Source organism: Silurus meridionalis, chromosome 25, assembly GCF_014805685.1.
Source record: "Silurus meridionalis isolate SWU-2019-XX chromosome 25, ASM1480568v1, whole genome shotgun sequence".
Classification (NCBI taxonomy): Eukaryota; Metazoa; Chordata; class Actinopteri; order Siluriformes; family Siluridae; genus Silurus; species Silurus meridionalis.
Window position 1 is genome coordinate 13,872,816 of NC_060908.1, and position 20,958 is coordinate 13,893,773.

Consider the following 20,958-nt stretch of genomic DNA (forward strand, 5'->3'; position numbering starts at 1 on the left):
ATATATATATCTATATATCTCTCAATCTCTTACAAATGATGTGTGAGGGGTCTGCTGTCTTTCTTGAGGTCAAAATATAAGTAATGAGTAAATGATCCAGATGAAGCTTCCAGATGTGCTTTAAGTAGTTTGGTTTATTAGATATGTACAGAGATATGTACACGGTACAGTATATAAATCTTTCATGCGAGAACAGAACAAAACTGTTAATTGTCTACGTAGGTGTGTCCCCCCCCCTCCCCTTATTTTTCCACAAAGATTAGAGGAAACATGGTCTCGGCACTCGATTGTAATCCACACATGATAGCATTGTGTCGTTTAGAACTTCAGGAAATGATTCTGAAGGTAGTTAGACAGTAGACGGACCGCATTTCGGCATTGATAAAAACGAGGAAGCAGCAAAAATCCAGTTTGTGTGAATGTAGAACTGTATATAGAATAATGATTTAAAAACAAACCAAAAAAATCCCACACTTTGAAGTGCATTTTGAAGGACAATGTAATTTCATGAAGGAATAATTACGGACTGTGTTTGGAGGTGTGAGGAAAAGATCTAAAACGGTGGGAAAGAAACGTGTTGCCACACTACAATGGAAACACGGCTGCCTGTAACTCCGATTTCAACATTGTGATTCAATCAGAAATGACCACATGACCCGGTTTAGAAAACCAGAACATTTGGATGTACATCGATCCGGCATGATATTATGACCACTTGCTTAATATTGTGTTGGTCCACATTTGCTGCTGAAACAGTCCTGCATTAACTACAACTTCAGCTACAGTAGTAAAGCATCAGTGAGCCTCGGTCGCTGGTTCACCACTGTTCCTTCCTTGAAGCACTTTTGATAAGATACTGACCACTGCAGACTGGAAACCTCACACAGGAGCTGCAGTTTTGGAGATGCTCTGACCCAGACGTCACGCGAATCCTTGCGCTCGCCCATTTTTCCTGCTTCGAACACGTCAACTTTGAGGATAAAATGTTCCCTTGCAGCCTAATATCTCCCATTGTTCTTCACCACTTATGGTATAATGTCATAGTTATACCTGATCGATGTATATAGATAAAAGTCCTCTCTATGTTCGAGCTGCAGCATGCGCTTGTCAAAATTTCCACTAACCTTCAAGAAATTAGGACAAAACCTGTGTGGACACCTGAACATATGTGCTTTTTAAACATCGCATTCCAAATTCGAGTCTTTGTGATTTCCTTCACTCTTCTGGGAAGATGTTTCACTAGATTTTGGAGGGTGTTTGTGGAGATTTGTGGTTCATTTGGCCACAAGGGGGCGTTAGTAAATGTACCGACGTAGGTGATGTGAGGAGGCATGGGGTGATGTTGGGATTTCAATTCTAGGCCAGTTAAGATCTTTATCCAATGTAAAGCATATCCTCATGGAGCTGGGCTTTATGCATTGCCATGCTCGAGCAGGTTTGGTTCTCCTGGTTTAATTCGAAGGAAAATTCCGTACTCCATACTCAAAGACATCTAACACAATGGATAACATTTTGAAAGAAAGGAAAAAAAAAAAAACGTGTAAAAGTCGGGTGTCCCAAAACTTTTGGCTACGTTGTAAATTTTTTTAGCATGTCCGAGTTCTGATTTGTTCCCCCCAAAGTGATTTGCTGTATGTTGTTTTCTAGTCCGATCACAACCACATGCTTTTGCGTCGGAATTCCTGTAGTAACGAACGCGGGATGCGCTTCGCTAAACGTAGCAGCTTCTACATGCGTAGTGTCCTCGTGTCCGATCTCGGTTTGTCGTGAATCGCCGGGTTCTGACGTGTTGTTCGGGAAAACTATCGAAAGTATGGAAAATTAAACGTCATCAGACCCCCAGCCCAAAAAAAAATACAATTGATTGTGAGCTGGAGGTCCTCGATTTGTCTGGAAAAAAACGAAAGAAAGGGAGGAATACTGACACCGCACGGGTTAGAATCATGAAATGAGTCACGGACGCAGGAGTGCAAACGAAAGGCGCGCACGCGGCCAAATTAACTTAATGCAATATACATATAATTCTGTATACACAGGTATGTACAAACACGACTAGCAGATCCTTCATAAATCCCCGTCTTTTAGGCTCAGCGGATGGTATCGGAGAAGTGAAGCATGATGGGAAAGACACACACATACAGACGTTTCACATTTAGTCAGCGTAGTAGTAAAGAGTCGTAGTGTTCGGTCACGTGTCAGCCATATTCTCTTTCATTTTCTAGAGTGTCCTGGAGGAGACGTGTGTGTGTGTGTGTGTGTGTGTGTGTAAAGTGAGGTGCTGAAAGAAACCTAGGAAAGAAAGTGTGTGTGTGTGTGTGTGTGTGTGTGTGTGTCAAGAAAGGGAGAGACAAAAGGATGTGGGATAATGAGAGAGAGAGAGAGATGGTATCATGTCTCAGGAAGCTGGCTGATGTCTGTCAGGTTGGTGTCGTTGAGGATGGCGCGGATCCGCTCTAAAGAGTCCGCCTGCCGGATTCGCTCCAACTGGACCTGAGAGAAAAAGAGGGAATATGAGCACTAAGGAATAAAAAAAAAAAAAAAAAAAAAGCAAACACAGGTATTTTCCAAGTGAAGAATCCTGATTTTATTTATTCGGATCCCAAAAGTCAACCCGAGATTTACCTGGAGAGTCTGTGAAAGCTTGACGAAGTCTCTCTGGACCTGCTCGCTGACATCTAGCTCTGTCTGTAGTCTCTGTGCTTTGTCCTTCTCTTCAAACATTTGAGTCTCCAGGGCAGTCTGTTAAAAAAAAGGGAAAAACTATATATTAGACAGAAGTCATTGACCAGCTCGAGAGCTTGTGCATTTTAAGAGAATCCGATTCCTTGTCTTAATGATCCTTTTAAATTCTTGGTTTGTTTTTGCGCGACGTCTAAAAGATGAAACGTGACATTGTTCATTTGACAAACAATCTGAAATAAAAAACTCTATAAAAAGAAATCAAAATCTGAGAAATTTATGCCAAAACTGCATCCGTTCGGGAGTCAAAAGAGGCGATTCCACTCTTTTGGAGTCCGAATATGAGGGAATTCACATTCAGCAAAAATGTAACACTGAACAATCCCAAGAACTGGCAAGTTGGAATGATTCGAACTGGGGGATGTGGTATATTATGTGTGTGAGCTATTACCGTAGTTGCATCGTAGATTATTAATGTACGGTTAAATTTGGAAACCCTTCTCTCGTTTCAGTCACGTGATCGCACCTTGCTGGAGACTGCGTCTTTGAGCTGTTCCTCCATGCTGTTTTTAAGACTCTGGACCTTCTCGAACGCTTGGCTCTTCTCCGCCAGGCTGCTCTCTAGCTGTTCACACAACAACAAAAAATGACAGGACAGAACAGGATGTAGAATTAAAACACCTACAGTCCATTAGGCCGTCTTTTAATACACTATAAAGAGTTTGAGGACACCTGAGCATTCGATTTATGTGCTTTTTTAAATGTCATTCCAAATTTTGGTGTTTTCTTTTTGCTGTAATAATGACCTCCACTCTTCTGGGAAGATGTTCTACTGGATTTTGGAGTGTGCTTGTGGAGATTTGGGCTCGTTCAACCACAAGGGTGTTAGTAAAGCCAAGTACTGATGTAGGTGAGGTGAGGAGGCCTGAGGTGCAATCAGTGTTCCAATTCATCCCAAAGGTGTTCAATAGGGTTGAGGTCAGAGCTCTACAGCAGGTGATCTTCCACCGCAACCCATGTAAAGCAGATCTTCATTGTGCTGGCTTTGTGGTATTGTCATGCTGGAACAGGCTCCAGTCAGAGCTTTATAGCAGGCCACTCAAGATCTTCCACAGGTTTCGGTCAGAGCTTTATAGCAGGCCACTCAAGATCTTCCACAGGTTTCGGTCAGAGCTTTATAGCAGGCCACTCAAGATCTTCCACAGGTTTCGGTCAGAGCTTTATAGCAGGCTACTCAAGATCTTCCACAGGTTTCGGTCAGAGCTTTATAGCAGGCCACTCAAGATCTTCCACAGGTTTCGGTCAGAGCTTTATAGCAGGCCACTCAAGATCTTCCACAGGTTTCGGTCAGAGCTTTATAGCAGGCCACTCAAGATCTTCCACAGGTTTCGGTCAGAGCTCTATAGCAGGCCACTCAAGATCTTCCACAGGTTTCGGTCAGAGCTCTATAGCAGGCCACTCAAGATCTTCCACAGGTTTCGGTCAGAGCTCTATAGCAGGTCACTCAAGATCTTCCACAGGTTTCGGTCAGAGCTCTATAGCAGGTAAATCAAGATCTTCCACAGGTTTCGGTCAGAGCTCTATAGCAGGTAAATCAAGATCTTCCACTGCAACCCATGTAGATCTTCATGGAGCTGGCCTTGTGCACATTGTCATGCTGGAACAGGTTTGGATTTTCTAGTTCAAGTGAAGGGAAAACTTCAAGCTTCCACATCCAAAGACGTCTTATACAGTTGTGTGCCTTCACCTTTGTGGTAACAGTTTGGGAAAGAACCACATGTGGCTGGAATCATCAGGTGTCCCTACACTTTTGTCCATATAGTGTAGCATTAATGGCTCCTTACCTGCTCTTTTTCCGTCTTAACTCGCTCCAACTCCGTCTTCAGGCTGGAGAAAGACGCTGAAACCGGAAATGCGAGTCAGAATTATACAATATATAGTGGTAGATTCTATACTGCCATTAAAATCTCTCATTAGTAATGCAGATCATTATATAGAGCGAGGAAACTAAAACGTTAGTGCTGGTTAGACATAAGTACATCACACAGGGACAATAACATTGTACCACAGCGCTGCCGAATTCTCAATTCTGATTGGTCAGAAGATAAAGAGTTCAACAAACACCGGCTACATGGTTTATATCAATGTGCTTGTTCTTAAATGTTCTCTTTTCTATTCACACGTTTTTGGCTTGTATCGAGTTGCAACCCTTTTCATGTGCTGAACAAAGTTAAGCGTTTTCACTCAAACGTAAGTTGCGAACCGCAAGTTTCTTTAATCTCCGCCATGCACTTTGAGTGCATTTTTAGAATTATTATTATACTTGAAAACATACACAACAATTCCAGGGGTATTAAAAAAAGGAAACTAGAGTTAGCGCAGTGTCACTGTGGCTGCTCACTCCGTACTGGAAATACTAGTTTTTTTTTGCATTCATGAAAACACTAAAGATTTCATAGCGCTAGCGTTAGCCGCTAACCAGGTGTATGTACAGCTTCAACAATTTCTCTTAGAAGAAGAAAATCCTGACATTTCCATGAGGGAGTGAATAAATGAAGGATGGAAAGAATGAAGACATTTGTTAAAGTCTGCTGAAATAAGTAGAACAGTTACATAGTTTATATCTTTAGGAAATTAAATATGATAAAAACAATATATATAATATAATAATAAAAAAAAAAGTATTGCATTAATTTGATTTCTTCCATTAAATTTTTTATTCAATGGAACATTACATTACTAAATATTATTTTATATATTATTTAAACAAACCGGCATTTGAATAAAAAAATGCTTTAAAAATGTAAACTGTTGATGTCTACAAATATAATAATAATAAACTTCTTTGATAAAAAATGAAATTTTTTTTATGTTATTTCCCCCATAATACCCACAATCCATCAATTCACCTACACCATTACCTCGTCTACTGACACCTACGACATGGAAACTAACGTGACTGAGATAATCACTGACTTTCAAACAGACTTCCACACACAAGAACATGCTAACACACTGAACCGATTGAAGCACAAAGCCAGAGTTCTAGATGTCTTTTATGCAGACAAACACGACACAAACCGTGTGCTCGGATGGGGTTAATGGCGTGAAAATGTCGTGAAAATGGCGTTAATGCTACCGGTGGAGACAGACAGCCTACACACGCATGGACTACAGTCAGTCAGCTGATGAATCATACCTTCCAGGATGTCTGAACACATGTCCCCAACAGAGGGAGAGGGAAGAGGGGGGAGGAAAAACAAAGATTTGAATCAGATGACAGGAACCGAGCAATTCTTTTTGTGCATAAAGCAACAACGTTTCTTAACAATCCCGTATGTAACAGTGGCATCGATCGAATCCATTTAGGTGCTGTGTTATGAATGACGAAAGAACAAAACGAAAAAAGGAAATGGGAACTAATGATAAAACCACAAAAGTGAAGAAATCCGCCGGAAATTAGTCAGATGTGGCAACCCTATAGTGATCCTGGTCTTTACCTAGACAGGTGCGATTGGATGAAGAGCAGCTGAGAATCTACTACATGGGGAGAGGTTTGTAAAGACGGTTCACGTGGTGGTAGGTATTATTTGGTAGCCTGTCACTCTCTGATTGGTAGATATGATTCAATGTAGAGGTTCTATCGTTTAGAATTCGTTGACACGTGTGTGTAAATATGAATGGATTTAGATGCTTCTTTCATTGTCACGTTCCCTGAACAGAACACACATACACAGAAGCACAGACTCACCTATCTCCTCTTTGCAGCCCTCGATCTCCAGCTGTAGTGTGTCCTCCAGGTTCTCTTTGAGACACTGCTCTGCTTGGATCTGATCCTTCAGGAACAAGATCTCGGCTTTCAGCTTCTCTTCCAGTTGCTCGGACGCCGTGTGCACTGAGATAATGTCCTCACGGTACTGCACCACCAGAGTCTGGAGCTCCTGAGGAGGGGCACATATAGATATATAAATACTATGTATATATGTGTGTGTGTGTGTGTGTGTATATATATATATATATATATTAAAAAAATAAATTTAGTTTGGGCATGGGTCTGAGTTTTTTTTTTCTTCTGTTTTTTAAGCTCCATAGACATCAATTCAAATTGCACAAAGGACATCATTACCTATTCAGGTCTCTATTCCATCAAAGATGAATCCACAATCGGAAATGAGAATGTCTTGAAACAAGGATCTAAGCAGTACCTGGGTGGTTGTGGGCATCTGGAAGTTCTCCTCCTGCTGGAGCGTCAGGTGTAGTCTGTGTTTGCCCTGGAGACTATCGTTGTCTCTCTGCAGCCTGCTCAGCTCTTCAGCCACCTGTTCCCTGGACTTGAGCAACACGGCCTGGAGAAGCGCACAGAGACACACAAAGTCAGCCTTAGTACAGTTTTTGGCATTTGTACCAGGGGGTCCACCAACCACCAAACAGTGGACCATTCGAGGGCTGTGAGAATCAAAACGTCCATTTTACTGACATTTTCATTAAACATGTAACAAAATGAATAATTCGAGCTCCCATATGGTCTGGCGATTAAGATTCCTGGTTTTGGAGCTGGTAGCTCAGTGGTTAAGGCTCCGGGATCAGGTGGTCATCAAGGTGACATCTTCCAAATGCCATAAATGTTATTACATCATTGCGACAATATACAGACCCCCTTAACACCACCCCCTATGGACCAAAAGCTGGAAGCTGCTGCCTTATACCACTGTCTGGGGCACTTTCTTTAGTATAAACAACCCTAATTAAGTAGTCTACCCTGCTATCTAGAATGATTCTTTACATGGAAATAAGGACATTTGGGAGAATTGAATCTGCTTGTGTACAAATGACACATCGTTTCGGAAAAACACACATGATCTATTGCGACAACAGAATATTATGACACTGACAGAAAAATTAACTTTTTTTCTCCCCTTATCATCCACTGTATTACGTTTTCTTTTTGCCCTGATTGATCAAGAACCCCACACCCCACACTCACCCCCACATGACCAAAAAAAAAAAAAGCATTTCTTCTTTTAGCAATCCACATCCTGTCCACCTCCTACAGGATTACATGTCCTCCCGATTGCAAAATGAATGACAGCTCAATGACGTAGCGTCGCTCCAGAATTGGTTTCTTATTAAACAGAACCAGAGAAAGTGGTGCGGTGGTTTTCGACGCTCCGCCCGACTGCTTGGGACGCCGATGCTCTGTTTTTCACGAGGTGTGTTTCTAGCTCCGGGCTGAGGCATAACCCGTCACTGTATTTTAAACTCAGGAGCTCTAATAGACCATTTCAGCTCTATTCAAAAGGTCTGAATAGTTTCGAACCTTAAAGAGGCGGTCATGCAGGCACGCGAAAACTTGACTCGTCCCTGTAACCAGTCATTCAGAGATCGGAGTTGCGCAGCAAGTTCGCACGCGTTCTAATAACTCTAGAAATGTTTACCCAGACGAGGATGATGTGAAGGTGTGGCCGAGTGAACGCTCCCAAGCACATTCAACCTTTATGCTCGTAAAAACTTCTGTAACATGGCGTTTATTACACTGAGGTTCAACAACAGCGATTCAAAGCAGTGTACAGAAAAGTCTGAACGGGGAAAAATACATAATTTGTACGACACGTACACTATATTGCCAAAAGTATTGGGTCACCAGGTCATAAGGATGCAATGTGATTTTTGAGCATCGCATCCCACATTTAGTACCAATTTAATCTTATAATTCCCTCCACTCTTCTGGGAAGATGTTCCACTAGATTTTGGAGTGTGCTTATGGAGATGTGTGTTCATCAGCCACAAGGGTGTTATGAAAGGCAGGTACTGATGTAGGTGGGGAGATCTGGGGTGCAGTCAGCGTTCACATTCATCCCAAAGGTGTTCAGTATAGCAGGCCACTCAAGATCTTTATCTCCAAAGCATGTAAACCAGATCTTCAAGGAGCTCACTTTGTGCACAGGGGCATTGCCATGCTGGAACAGGTTTCGGGTTTCCAAGTTCAAGTGAATGCAAAGTTGTATTTTAGCCACATATTAGCAGGAAAGGGCAGGTGACCCAATACTTTTGGAAATATAGTTATCGCTTTTTTTTTTTTTAATGTTAAAAAATGCTAATGCTAATGATGGATCATTGTTTAGGTGAAAGTAATGAATTACATTTACTTGTTAAATCATTAACTACTAAATAATTTTAAATCAAATTCGTTATAATGTAAAAATATATATAAATAAAAAACAATTGTGCCCTGGAAACTACTGCACTGATTGATTGATCTTACAAGAAAGATGGAGAGGGAACAAGACAGACACCGGAAAGGAAAGATGTTCGCTCGCTGTCTGAATTCTGAATCTGCATTTACGATTTATGTCATTATCATAAATAACATGACTTTTTTTTTTTTTGGCAAAAGTACAAGTTACATCAAATCACGGACTGTAGTTTTTTTGTTGTTATTGTACTTTCATTTTTAAAGGTGTTCCTTTGAGATTTATATCCAATTGTCCTTTTTGAACAATACAAGAATCCCCCACTTTCACCCCCTACTGTTAAAAAGTTTAATACTTTATAACTCTTTCCACCTCTGCTTGTTTCTTAAATGGGCTAAATATCAGTGTATAGTCATTTAGTGTGTGTGTGTGTGTGTGTGTGTGTGTGTGTGTGTGTGTGTGTTATGATACGACCATACCATCTGTTCCTGGGTGTTCCTCTTGGCCTGGCTGAAGGCTTGTTGGAGCTCGCTCAGCATCGACTCCGACTCCTGGACTTTCTGCATCAGCGCCGAGACCTTAAAGACACGAGTGAGAGAGGAATCATCACTCTGACTAAATCAGCATGGGGACTGTTCCAGTTCCAGTGTATGACTTTTAATCACAGCTAAACGATTCGCACTCGTCTGTCTGGCGGTCTGCGCTGAGGTGTACGCTGGTGCTGCAAATGTTCCTTTACCTTAGTGTTAGTTTCTTCATGGCCCTGCTTCACTGCATCTTCATACAACTGCTTCTCGATCATCGTCCTCTCCAGCTGATCGTTCGCCTGCCGGAGCATGACCTGCAGCTTCTTTACCTGAACGAGACAGAAGAAAAAACACTGTGAGGCTCTCGCTTGTATGCACTATATGGACACCTGATTATACGATTTGAGCTTTTTGAACATCTTGTTCCACATTTAGTCCCAATTTGCTTTCATGATAACCTCCACTTTTCTGGCAAGATGTTCCACTAGATTTCGTGGAATATGTGCTCTTTCAGATACAGATGTAACAGTAAAGTCAGGTAATGATGCAGGGTGAGAGTCCTGGGGTGCAGTCAGCGTTCACATTTAATCCCAATAGGTTTGAAGATCTATAGCAGGAGATCTTCCACTCCAACACATTTAAAGCCTGAACCTGGCTTTGTGCACAGGGGCATTGTCAAGCTGGAACGGGTTTGGCTCTCCAAGTTCCCCCTGTGTGGCTCCAAGTTTGTGGAAAGGGTCAAGTCAGGTGTCCAAACACTTTTGTCTGTATAGTGAATGTACACTAATCGACTCTTATGTATCTATTGCATCAATGGAGCTGTATATATTTGGGCTTTCGACCAACAGAACATACCAGGGTCAAGTGGAACATTTTGGAAAAAGTTCACAGCAGAACAATGAAATGTAACAGTTTTTTCAAATAGTGCATAAAAGAGAAGCGTAAGTGTGACCTGGTCTCGTGTCTCCGCCTCCTGCCCCTGAATGACCTGCAGCTGCTTCTCATAATTGGAGCACATGTCACAACGCCGGCCCAACTTCCTCCCTGCGTTCTTCAGCTGCTCGCCAGATGCAACACAAAAACACATGTTACTAAGAATCATTGCTAAATACATTATTCTGTAATATCCCCTAATATTAAAAGTACCACACAAAAGACGTGCATCTGCTCCCTAATTCTGAGTGAGAAGTAAAGAAGTTAGCGTGTGATCGAGGTTTGTATTTGTCATTTGTTAGGGATCTTCCGTACAATCACATGCTGGAAAAATTTTTTCCTGAGATATTTCACAAAATAAAGTAATTTTTCACTTCATCATTTCATACAACCCTCAGACTCCCTAAAGATGTGAAACGTTTTTAGATAATTCATTTTAATTTAATTTTATATTTTAGAAACTGAATAGTCATAGTATGGAAACACAAATATTTGGAATTACACGACCTCAACCTCTACCAATGTGCATTAACTAGCATGACATGGCATTTTCAATCAAACACTGACCTCTCACTCACACACTTTTCAGTCATTTTAATCCTCCTACCTCCTGCTGAAGCAGGTTCCATTCCGAGTCGCTGACCAACCGGTAGCCAGCCGGAGGCAGGTACGTGGCGTCGAGCCGCTGTGAGATGCTCGAGAGCAGTGACGCCGTCTCCTCCTGCTCGGGAGTCATGGCCTTGATGGCCTTCTCCTGGTCCTTGGTGAGAAGAAAAGGCAGGGAGCCAATAGAGGGCGCGACGGAGGGGTTGTACTCGGCCCCGACCAGCGGGCCAAACTCTGACTCGTCCAGGTTGCTGGCTGATTTGGCTTTGTGGTTGAGTCCTTGGGGTTGCAGCGCATTTCCGGACGAGCCCAGGCTGTCGGTGGATTGGACGCGACGGAGGCCGTCTCTACAATTGTCGCACGAGTCCGTCCCGTCCTCGTCCAGCGAGTGTATAGAACTGTGGATGCTGTGGTTCAGGTGAGACTGATGTGAGAGACACAGGAAAAAAGCTTAATACTTTGAACAAAGCAGGGCCCATATACAGGATTTATCACAGGATATATAATAAACTGCTTTGGTTCTTCTATTTGGTTCTAATAAACTGCTCCTGGTCTATTAAAGACTAAAAAAGAAAAAAAGGAATTACCTAACCACGATACAAGGCGGTATCAAAACGTTTCCAGACTAATTTTGTAACATGCCAACAGATGGCAGCACAAGGCTGCACACACAGTCAGAAGGAGCACCGACAGTCATAAGTCACTGTGCCAAAAGACATCGTTCTGACAGGATCTGTCCATCACTAGTGTCAAAACTTTTTGATATCACTTTGTATGTTTTAGTAATAATGCTTCTGAGTGTGTTACACTGTGTGTTTGTCATGCAGCATAAGTAATAGCAAAAAAACGGTATCTATGGGTGGAATACTGCATTAGTTCAATCCTCTGTGTTTATAAAATGCTGCTAAAATGTGTTAAAAGTCTAAATTTGAGCTTGGACTTGCTGCGTGAGTAACAGGTCCATCAAAAGCTTTGAAATTCCCACTTCAGGATCATGTCAAATTATGATTTAGGTTTATGTTTCGTACTTCCTCTATAGAAAGGCCGAAGAAAGAATCCTCAACCGCCTCTGTAGGGTCTGCTCCATCGTCCTCGCCAGCTTCCTGAGCCTGACTGAACCGCTCCTTCTCATCCTCTTCCTGAAGAAGAAAAAAAACGTTCTCTACATTAATGTCCTACAATGCGCAATGTGAAGGAGAAATTAATGGAAAATCATTGTTGTGACGCATCGTAAAGGTCGTTGTACCTGGTCCCTCCTCTTCATCTCCTCGACCTGGCGCAGCTGTTCGGAGCTCAAGACGCTCTCAATGCGTTGCATGTCTCGCATCAGCAGCCGCTGCGACTCGAGGAACTGGTCGTTGGCGCGTTGCCAAGTGTGCTTCAGCTGGTTGTGCTGCTGGCGCTCTAGTTCTAACATGTGACACACTGCGCACGCACGCACGATAAGCGAAGGATGGAAAGAATTAATTCATTTATAAATTTAATGTATTAATAAATAACTAAATGTAGAGCTTAGTTAATGTATGCTGAAATAAAAAGAACAGTTACATAGAATATATTTTTAGAAAATTAAATATTTCAGGTAAAAAAATAAAAAAATAAAACCCACACATTTGCATTTCCCAAATCTAAGAAATGTAAACTATTTAAAAACATTATTATATATTTATTAATTAATATAATTAAATTGTGTACTGCATTAATTCGATTTTATTTTATTGTTATATATTTTATTTAAACCATGCAGGCATTTTATTTGAAATTGTAAAAAATAAAAAAATTAATCAAATAAAAAATACAAGCAATTTTTTTAATCTCTATTAGTGTTTTTGGTCCTTAGGTCATGAACCTCAGTACATGATGTTTTTACTGGTGTTGAACCACGACTCATTTGGCACTATTTCAAGAAATGGAAATGATTCTCTCCACAAGTTTATTATTAGGACTTGTGCAGCTGCTTGACTTGAACTCAAGGAAACGCACACACTGAGACCTCGGAGCAGCTAAATACCCACCTTCGTGGAGCTCTTTCCGTAGTTTCTCGGTGTCCTCCTGGAGGACAGATTTCTGAGTGTTGAGGACGGCGACGTACATCTCCAAATCGGTCCGGCACGACTTTTCGGCCTCGAGGACGTGGTTGAGCTCCTTCACCTGTGAAGCAAGAAACTGTTCAAAAATCAGGTGTTTTTACACTTACCGAAAATGAAATAAAGAAAGTAAAAACAAATAAAACATTCGACTCTCGCTTCCTCAAAGCCGACCTTAGCCGCCTCAAGTTCCTTAACCCGCTCTTCTGTGCTCGTCAGTTTGGCCTTCAGAGCGGCGATTTCATGCTCCATTGGCATCACCACAGATCGCAGTTTCTCAGCGTCCTCTTGGGCCTGAGGGGAAACAGGTTTTCCGCTCAGTCAACTTTTTTTCCATTCTTTTTCCGAGAAAAAACGTGACTGCCGTGCACCAAAACGAACCCAACTGTCAGTCGAACAATTGAAACCGGTTTAACTAGCCTTAATGTTCCAGGGATTTTCACTGACCTTCTTCATGTCGTTCTCCAGGTTCTCCTCCACCTGGCCCTCCGAGAGACGGCGCCGCAGTTCGGCCAGCTCTCGCTCGACCCCTTCGCGGTACTGCGCCCACTGCGCTCGCTCCTGCTCCAGTCTCTGGTGGAATTGCACCTCGTATTCCCGCAGTGTGTCTGAGCACAGATACAAGTGGTGATACAAAGTACACAAACCATGTGCTTGAGTAAAAGTAGAGATACAGTAGGTAAAATGTGACTCCAGTCAAAGTAAAAGTGTCCCTTTAAACTTTCCTGAGTGAAAGTACAAAAGTATTTGCCTTCAAATGTACTTAAGTATCCAAAGTACTATGATTTATTATGGCTATAACGTATAGCCGTTTTGCTTAATCAACTCGTAACTGTAAAACGACTCTAATGCACCAATTTATTTATAGAATGATATTAATAAGTCAAACACTGATTGATTTCTATTACAATTATCATGAGCCCAAAACTTTCTTTGCAACTACTTTAAAAAAAACAACAAAAAACAAAAACAAAAAAAAAAAACATACGGCATGCTCGACCCTGATTGGTTGCGTGCTTGGCCCGTTATGTTTTTATTCGCTCATAAATAAAGAGCAACAACCGATTTATTGAATAAACAGTCAGATATTTGACTTTGAAATGTAGTCCAGTAAAAGTGTCCCCAAATTGAAATACTTCAGCAAAGTACAGATACGTGAAAAAAACTACTCAAGCAATTATATTTACTTAGTTAACTTAGTTACTGTCATATGAAATGCCGACACAGCAAGACTTGTTGACGTAAGTGAAAATAACCACAAATGCATCTTTGCAATTGACCTTGCCAGAGACTAGTCTGCACCATCAATCTGGAGGATATTTCAGCTAAAAAAGAGGTTCTGTAGGACTTTATCATGCATTTATAACTGATATTCTCATCGAACTTGTATTATCTGATCTTCAAAGCTGAATTAATCTCAACATTCCAAATCAGCACACGCCTACCTTTCATGATAGCCTGTAAGGATGCCACCTCCTCCTGCCACTGCTGCTTGACCTGGTCGATGGCCTCCTGCTTGGTGTTCTCTGAGACCGTGGCCACGGCTTTGATGTTCTCCATCTCGGCTTTGGCGTCGGCCAGCTGGGTCTGCACGCGGCTCAGCTCTGCCTGGGCGCTTTCCAGAGACGCCACCTGACGCTTCAGCTCCTCTGAGGCCAACCAAAAAAAAAAAAAAAAAAAATGTTTTCTTTCTTTCTACATTGACTGAGAATAAGTGGTAAACCATAAGGGTGGGCTAAAGACAGCAGGGAGTTCAAGTTTTAGCTCCTCTAATGAGAAATCACAGGTTATGGTTTCCTTTGAAGTGTTTGGATTTGACTCAGCTCTCATTCGAGGCGAGACCATCAACAGGTTTCTGCACGAAAAGTGGAAGAGCGGTGCAGAAACTTTCCAAACTGCCTCACTTGACCACACCAAAACTGCCTTTTCAGCACTTTTTAAATGATTTAGGTGGAGTGGTGAAAAATTAAGGTTCCACCACTATTAGAGTTTCCATCCATTCAGTTTGCATGGCCTTCAGGAAATTACTGTTGCAGCATTTATGGCGTACTGCTTTGCATAACTGAGTTTAAACTTGAGCTAAATCAACATGTCATTAAAAAACAGGAAGCACTTTTCTTTTTGTATCATTTAGATAGTGGGCAGCCAATCGTTCCTCACCTCAGGTCTTTTTTACCGAGAGCAAATATTATTAAGGGCTTTCTGGAAAATATCACCGCACTTAAAAACAGCTGCGAATCTGTCCGGTTGCCGTATTTGAACGCAAACGTTATTTCTGATGTGTCCTGAACAAGAATTTAAATCAGTCCTGTTTGTTTCCAGTTATGCAGGACACAGTAAATGAAAAGTTTGAAGCCCAGGACCATGAAGAACCCCTGCAAAACTCCTGATCAACACTGGCAAGGCTACAAAATTGTATCCTTCCATCAACTTGATCAAATTCTCTACACACTTTTGCATGCTATAGTATTTAATAGAACCATCAGCTGATTTACAATTCCTACAATTTTTCCCCAACATTAATGGAAACCAAGTCACTGAGGAACCCACTTACCTTCTTTGGACAAATAAAGCTCCTTAAACTTGGCTCGCTTCTGGTTGAACTCCATCTCCATCTGCTGTTTGATTTTGAGGTACTCAGCCCGCTCTTGTTGGAGAAGCCCTGCCACAGCAACAAAGAAGCCAATCAGAAGAACAGCTTCAATCAAACCCTTGAGCAATTTACACCATGTGTGGAAGTTCTGCAAACTTTACTACCAAAGGAAAACAGGATACACAGCCAAAATACTGTGGAAACCAGACCATTAAACCCATTATGTGCTTTTTGAACGTCGCATTCCACATTTATTTGGACACTCGAGTTGACAAACCATGTCTTCAGAGACCTTAAGGCTCAACCCGTAAGCTCCAGTGCATTGTAATGCAACATCAGACACAAGACATCCTGTACAATTTGTGGTGACGGTTTTGGGAACTCCCCTGTATAGATGATTAGGTTTCCATTTGGCCACATTTGGCGAAACAGGGTATTTCCGTAACAGTTCGGAAAATTTCCGTCCAAAGCTCCTCCCTCAGACAAACCCAGAACTGGTCCTGGGTGTGGACTCAAGAATTTGGTCCATTCATTTGGTTAAAATGTAAGAAGTTTACGGAGGCCAGGTCTGAAAAAAAGCTTGATCAAGTGAGGAAATATTGAAGGTTCTCCCAAGCAACTCGAGAAACAGGGGGAAGGTGGTAGCTTAGTGGTTGAGGCAGTGGACTTTGGATCCGAAGGTTGTGAGAGATTTAAATCCCAGCCACACCAAGCTGCCACACCTGGACCCCTGAGCAAAGCCCAGCTTAATGGTTTTGGACCTTAAACCCCCAACCTTCCAATCAGTAAACCAAAGCCTTAACCATTGAGCTACCCCTTCCCTATTGCTTCATTGATACTGCTGTCACATGGCCTGTATTACAGTTATCACAAATCATTTACTGAATAGATGCTAAATACCATCGAGCATCGCATTTGTTGATTCAAACAATTGGTAGCTGGTAAACTCAAGTAACGTATCCATCCCTTTTTCAAAGCGCTGTCATTATCAGAGAACCGTCATCCAACGCTGATCAAAACCACAGCGACAAGTCTGTTCAAGATCACTTGAGAAGCAAAAAAATCACGAGTGGACTTCAATTTCTTCAAGAAACGGCTCTAGAGCAGTAAATGTAGTGTGTGTTGATGTATTGCCTTTTTAAAACAAGCAAACCCAAATTACAAAAACAGGGATCGCATGGACTGCCATTTATTGTTGGTGTACATGACCGCCAGCTGTCCTGAAAGCAAAATTTTAGACACGACACCAAGACTAATGCACCACGTATTCTCGAAAAAAATTCAATTTAAAATTTTTACAATTTACGAAAAAATTTTTAAAACGTATCGAATTCTAGGGAAGCATCCCAAAAGTTTACATTTATGGCATTTACATTTACCGACTTATATTTTATACACTCACTCATACAACTGAGCAACTATGGGGTTAAAAGACTTGCTAAGGGGCAGCTTGGTAATGGTGGGATTTAAACTCAGAACCTTCAGATGCAAAGTCCAATACATTAACCACTAAGCTACCAACAACCCGATTGAACCGATTCTTAATTCCTCCTCGATACATCCAAGCTATAAACCAATCAAAGGCCATGATCTTGTAAGACATGCCAGTTTCCTAATTAAGGAAGCCACAAAGAGAGAAGTGATGAGTGAATCTCGTCTAGGTTCAAACATATGACAATTGAGATTCAATCAAGAACAGCAGCATCTACAATGAAAGTGTGTAGACACCTGACCATCACACCCATGGATGCCTCGTTTTTGCTGAAAATTGCACACAATTGTCTGGGAACGTCTCTGTATGCTGTAGAATTACAATTTCCTTTCACTGGAATGAAAAGCACCAAAGCTGAACCAGGGGTTACAAAGCGAGCGCCTTACACACATGATTTGACAAGGTTGGAGTAGAAGAACTTCAGTTCAAGATTTGGAACATCAAACTTTCTAGCACCTGACCTCATAAATGCTTGTTTCCTGATAAATGACCTCAAAATTCCCTATAGTCAAAAATTTGCTGGACAACCTTCCCAGTAGAGTGGAGTTTATTCTAACAGTAGAGTGGGTACACAATCTGGAATGGGAAGTTATAGTGTTGAAATGGGTATAATAGTCAGGTTTGCCCAAATATCTGGTTATGTGGTGTGTAAAATCTACAGAGCGGACATCAGGGTTTAGTCGGTGTTCCGGTTCATCCCAAAGAGGTTCAGTTTGATTGAACTTAAACCAATAAAAATAATGATAATAATAATAATAATAATAATTGATTCAAGAAGGAAATCTGATGTTGACGTAGCTCTTTGCATCCTTAGCAAGTAGTTCAACCATTTAATTGAACTATACCGAGACGATCGATTTCCGCATTGCTAACTTAAGCGCACTGATTTGCATTAGTTTATTATAAATCCGAAGATGGATCCGGGTTAGATAGGGAATCGGTTTGTCTCATCAAAGAAGCATTATTGCGCCGAATTTCCGGTTCATACCAGTTAAGATTTTCATATCGATCTATATCATTTTCGACAACGAATAATATTCTGATGCATGCACCCCTAAGCAAGTGATCTGGAGATTAAGATTAGAGGCTCAGGCCACTTTGCATTTGTCTGGGAACCGATGATCTGAACCAGAAATGACAAGTAATCAAAGCAAACTGTGCAGAAACATTTCAAAAAGCAGAAAGTGTGGCATCTTCATTAAAATGTCATAAATTGTGTGCACACCACACAATGAAGCAGTGCAGGAAGTGTGCATAGAAATGCAGTAGGTGAGGGAAGAGGGAGAGGGAAGTCGAGTTGTGTGAGCACCGAGCCGGTTTGCTTGGAGGTCATGGTGCAACGCTTTGTGCCCACGTTTAATGTGCAGTCTCAGGTTGGAGATCCATGCAATCTTTGTTGCAAATTTGATCTGGCATCTTCATCATAAACCTCAGTCACGGGTGGTCTCGAATACCAAAATTAAAAATTTCAAAAAAAGTGCACTAAAACTGTGTGTTAGTGTGTAAATGGCATTAACCACTGCTTTAATGAATTTATATCTGATCTACAGGGTGCCAATGTGCCAAGCAAGCACGTGTTTTAGTGTGTCATCAGTACAGATCCAGGTTTAGAAACAGCTCAGATTGTTGCCAGCGCCACAAAAAGAAAGCAAAGGTATGCTGCATACAGGAGAACGAGCTCTCCATGCATGTGTGCTGCAAATGCATTATGAATTTCCTAGAACAAGTGTTCATACTGGCCCAGTGATCGGCTCTTGATCACCCTGCATCACTGATCTCAAAGCAAAGGAAATCGATGCTGTCAAAGTTCACGAGCAGACTGACAGCTCGCCTCACGCAGCCAAACGCTAGCATGCCGGCTAACGCTAAGAAGCACGGGAAAATGCCAAGGATAACTGAATACAAAAAAAAAAATGCAGTTGCTGCCGCTGCAAAAAAAAAAAAAAAAAGATATATGATATTAAGCGGACGCTGTAACCGCTAAGCGCGAGCGCGTCACCGGCTTAATGCGCGCGACCAATGCCGAAGCAGGGGACGCGCACAGGCCCCGCAGGCCTACAGGCAGGGACCATTAATAAAAAAAGACGTAAATTGAAGCCGTCCGGCGTCCCGAGGTAGGTCTTACCGTCGTGCTCGGGTGGCCGGGCGGTTTCTTGGGCCTCTTCGGCCATAGCTTCTTCGGGGCTCGCTTCTACTCGCCGGCTCGAAGACCCAAAACTAGGGAGTGCCAAACAAACCAGGAGCCCATGGACTAGGCAACGTCATAATGGAAACAAGGCGCACTGCGCATGCGTGAGCGTAATGGGCGGAGATGGTTGGGGTTTTTTTTTGTTTTTTTTTGTTTTTTTGTTTTTTTTTGTTTTTACCCCTTAATGCTTTTCTTTCTTTCTTTCTTTCTTTCTTTCTTTCTTTCTTTCTTTCTTTCTTTCTTTATTCACTAAATTCAGATCTACCCGCTATACAATGCAGGTTACCCAATTACACCAACTATTTTGATGCACTCTCCACTGTATGTCTGAAAACTGCATAATTTCCTGTCATCCAGATGTGCTGTGAACCCTCTTGTCCCACGTGCCAGATGTGTATTCTATCTCAGAACTGCATGTTATTGTTGATAAAGTTTCCTATTAAAGGGAATATAATCAGGGATGAGTGTTGTGAGCCTGACATGAATCGGTCTGGATTGTTTGTCCAATAAAAGCACATCCTGGCATAGTTGATTCCTCTTATAACTTTATTTTTATATTTTAGAAAAATCCTTGGGATGTTTGGATACTGCTGGGGTCCGCCCACCATTCACGCAGATCTCAGGTTTGTCGACGGTGGTGTGGAGGGCTGTCTTTTATTCCAGATATCCCTCATGTTTGTGTTCGGAGTCCCTACTTGCACCCTGATCACACTGCACAGCATCTTTAACTTTTATCTACAAAAATCAGGATACATAATAATACTTGTTTCTCTCTTCCTTTCACTCCTTTAATCTCCTTTTTTCTTTGTCTCTCTATCTCTGTTTCTCTATCTCTGTCAAGTGATGCTCCTGAGGTTCTAGTGACCTAGTGTTCCTGTCCTTTTCATCAACTGGAGACCACTCTGTGCAGCTGAGGATAGTTCCACATTAACAGCCTAAAGATCCATGAAGAGCAATTCAAGAACTATGAGGATGGATTTGGACTGTAATGAATATAAACAGTCTACTACAATGGCTTAAGACAGCAGTTGGCTTGAATCAATGCCAACTCACCGAACAGTTCCCTGAACAGTACACAATAACAACGAATGGACATTCGGTGTCACCCATATTATAATGGGTTCCCTTTCAATCTCAGTCTGGTTCCTCATTCAGTCAGGGAGTTTTTTCTTGCCACGTGTTGCGTTTTGCAGCATTGACACAGTGTTACAATAAGAACACTAAGAGAGTAAAAGAACACCAATGCAGATAACAACACTACTGCCCATCGCAAAAATCTCAATACATTCCACTTTGCCGTTTCTCTTGAATAAGATTACACATTTCACCATTCTGAAAAATTAACTCAAGTCATCAGAAGAGGGAGATATATATGAGTCATTAGCCGGTATCTGTTTAGACAGTTCAGAGATTTAATTTCTTCTTGAATCATATCTGACACCTAAGTGGATTTCTAATAGGGTCGACAAACCCCCAATTTCTCGCTAAAATATTTTCTCCATTTTGCATCGGTATTAAAATGAGAGAATGGATTAGGAATATGAGTGTAGACATTAAGAAAACATAGCATGTGGAGCTTAAGGTTATATGTGACGTCTCATCATCATCCTTTCTGAATCGTTTTGGCCTAAACCAGTCACTGTCCTAAATACTTCTTGAAGT

General features: G+C 41.6%; 1 protein-coding gene across 2 annotated transcripts; it reads right to left on the minus strand.

Annotated features, from left to right (window-relative positions):
• Window positions 1–114: 114 nt before the first annotated feature.
• rabep1 (rabaptin, RAB GTPase binding effector protein 1) lies at window positions 115–19,392 on the minus strand. 2 transcript variants are annotated; one of them, XM_046839232.1, is made up of 19 exons: window positions 19,234–19,392; window positions 15,578–15,685; window positions 14,469–14,672; window positions 13,471–13,631; window positions 13,198–13,317; window positions 12,952–13,087; window positions 12,183–12,361; window positions 11,965–12,075; window positions 10,938–11,360; window positions 10,350–10,454; window positions 9,610–9,726; window positions 9,350–9,448; window positions 6,885–7,025; window positions 6,431–6,620; window positions 5,879–5,890; window positions 4,524–4,579; window positions 3,206–3,304; window positions 2,623–2,739; window positions 115–2,490 (listed from the first exon to the last, which is right to left on the minus strand). In XM_046839232.1, exons 1-19 carry the CDS (start codon window positions 19,277–19,279, stop codon window positions 2,389–2,391), a joined length of 2,526 nt encoding a protein of 841 aa, XP_046695188.1. In that variant the 5' UTR covers window positions 19,280–19,392; the 3' UTR covers window positions 115–2,388. The 2 variants fall into 2 exon arrangements, with proteins under 2 accessions (XP_046695188.1, XP_046695189.1); XM_046839233.1 differs by lacking the exon at window positions 5,879–5,890 and having other exon boundaries at window positions 19,234–19,391.
• Window positions 19,393–20,958: the final 1,566 nt, after the last annotated feature.

Excerpts from the sequence above, each read along its gene's own strand:
- rabep1 (XM_046839232.1), bottom strand. The coding sequence starts at position 19,279 with ATGGCCGAAGAGGCCCAAGAAACCGCCCGGCCACCCGAGCACGACG. Across the intron at positions 13,318-13,470 it reads TGGAGAACGACATGAAGAAG|GCCCAAGAGGACGCTGAGAA; the intron begins GTCAGTGAAAAT and ends GTTTCCCCTCAG. Across the intron at positions 11,361-11,964 it reads TCGGCCTTTCTATAGAGGAA|TCTCACCTGAACCACAGCAT; the intron begins GTACGAAACATA and ends CTCTCACATCAG.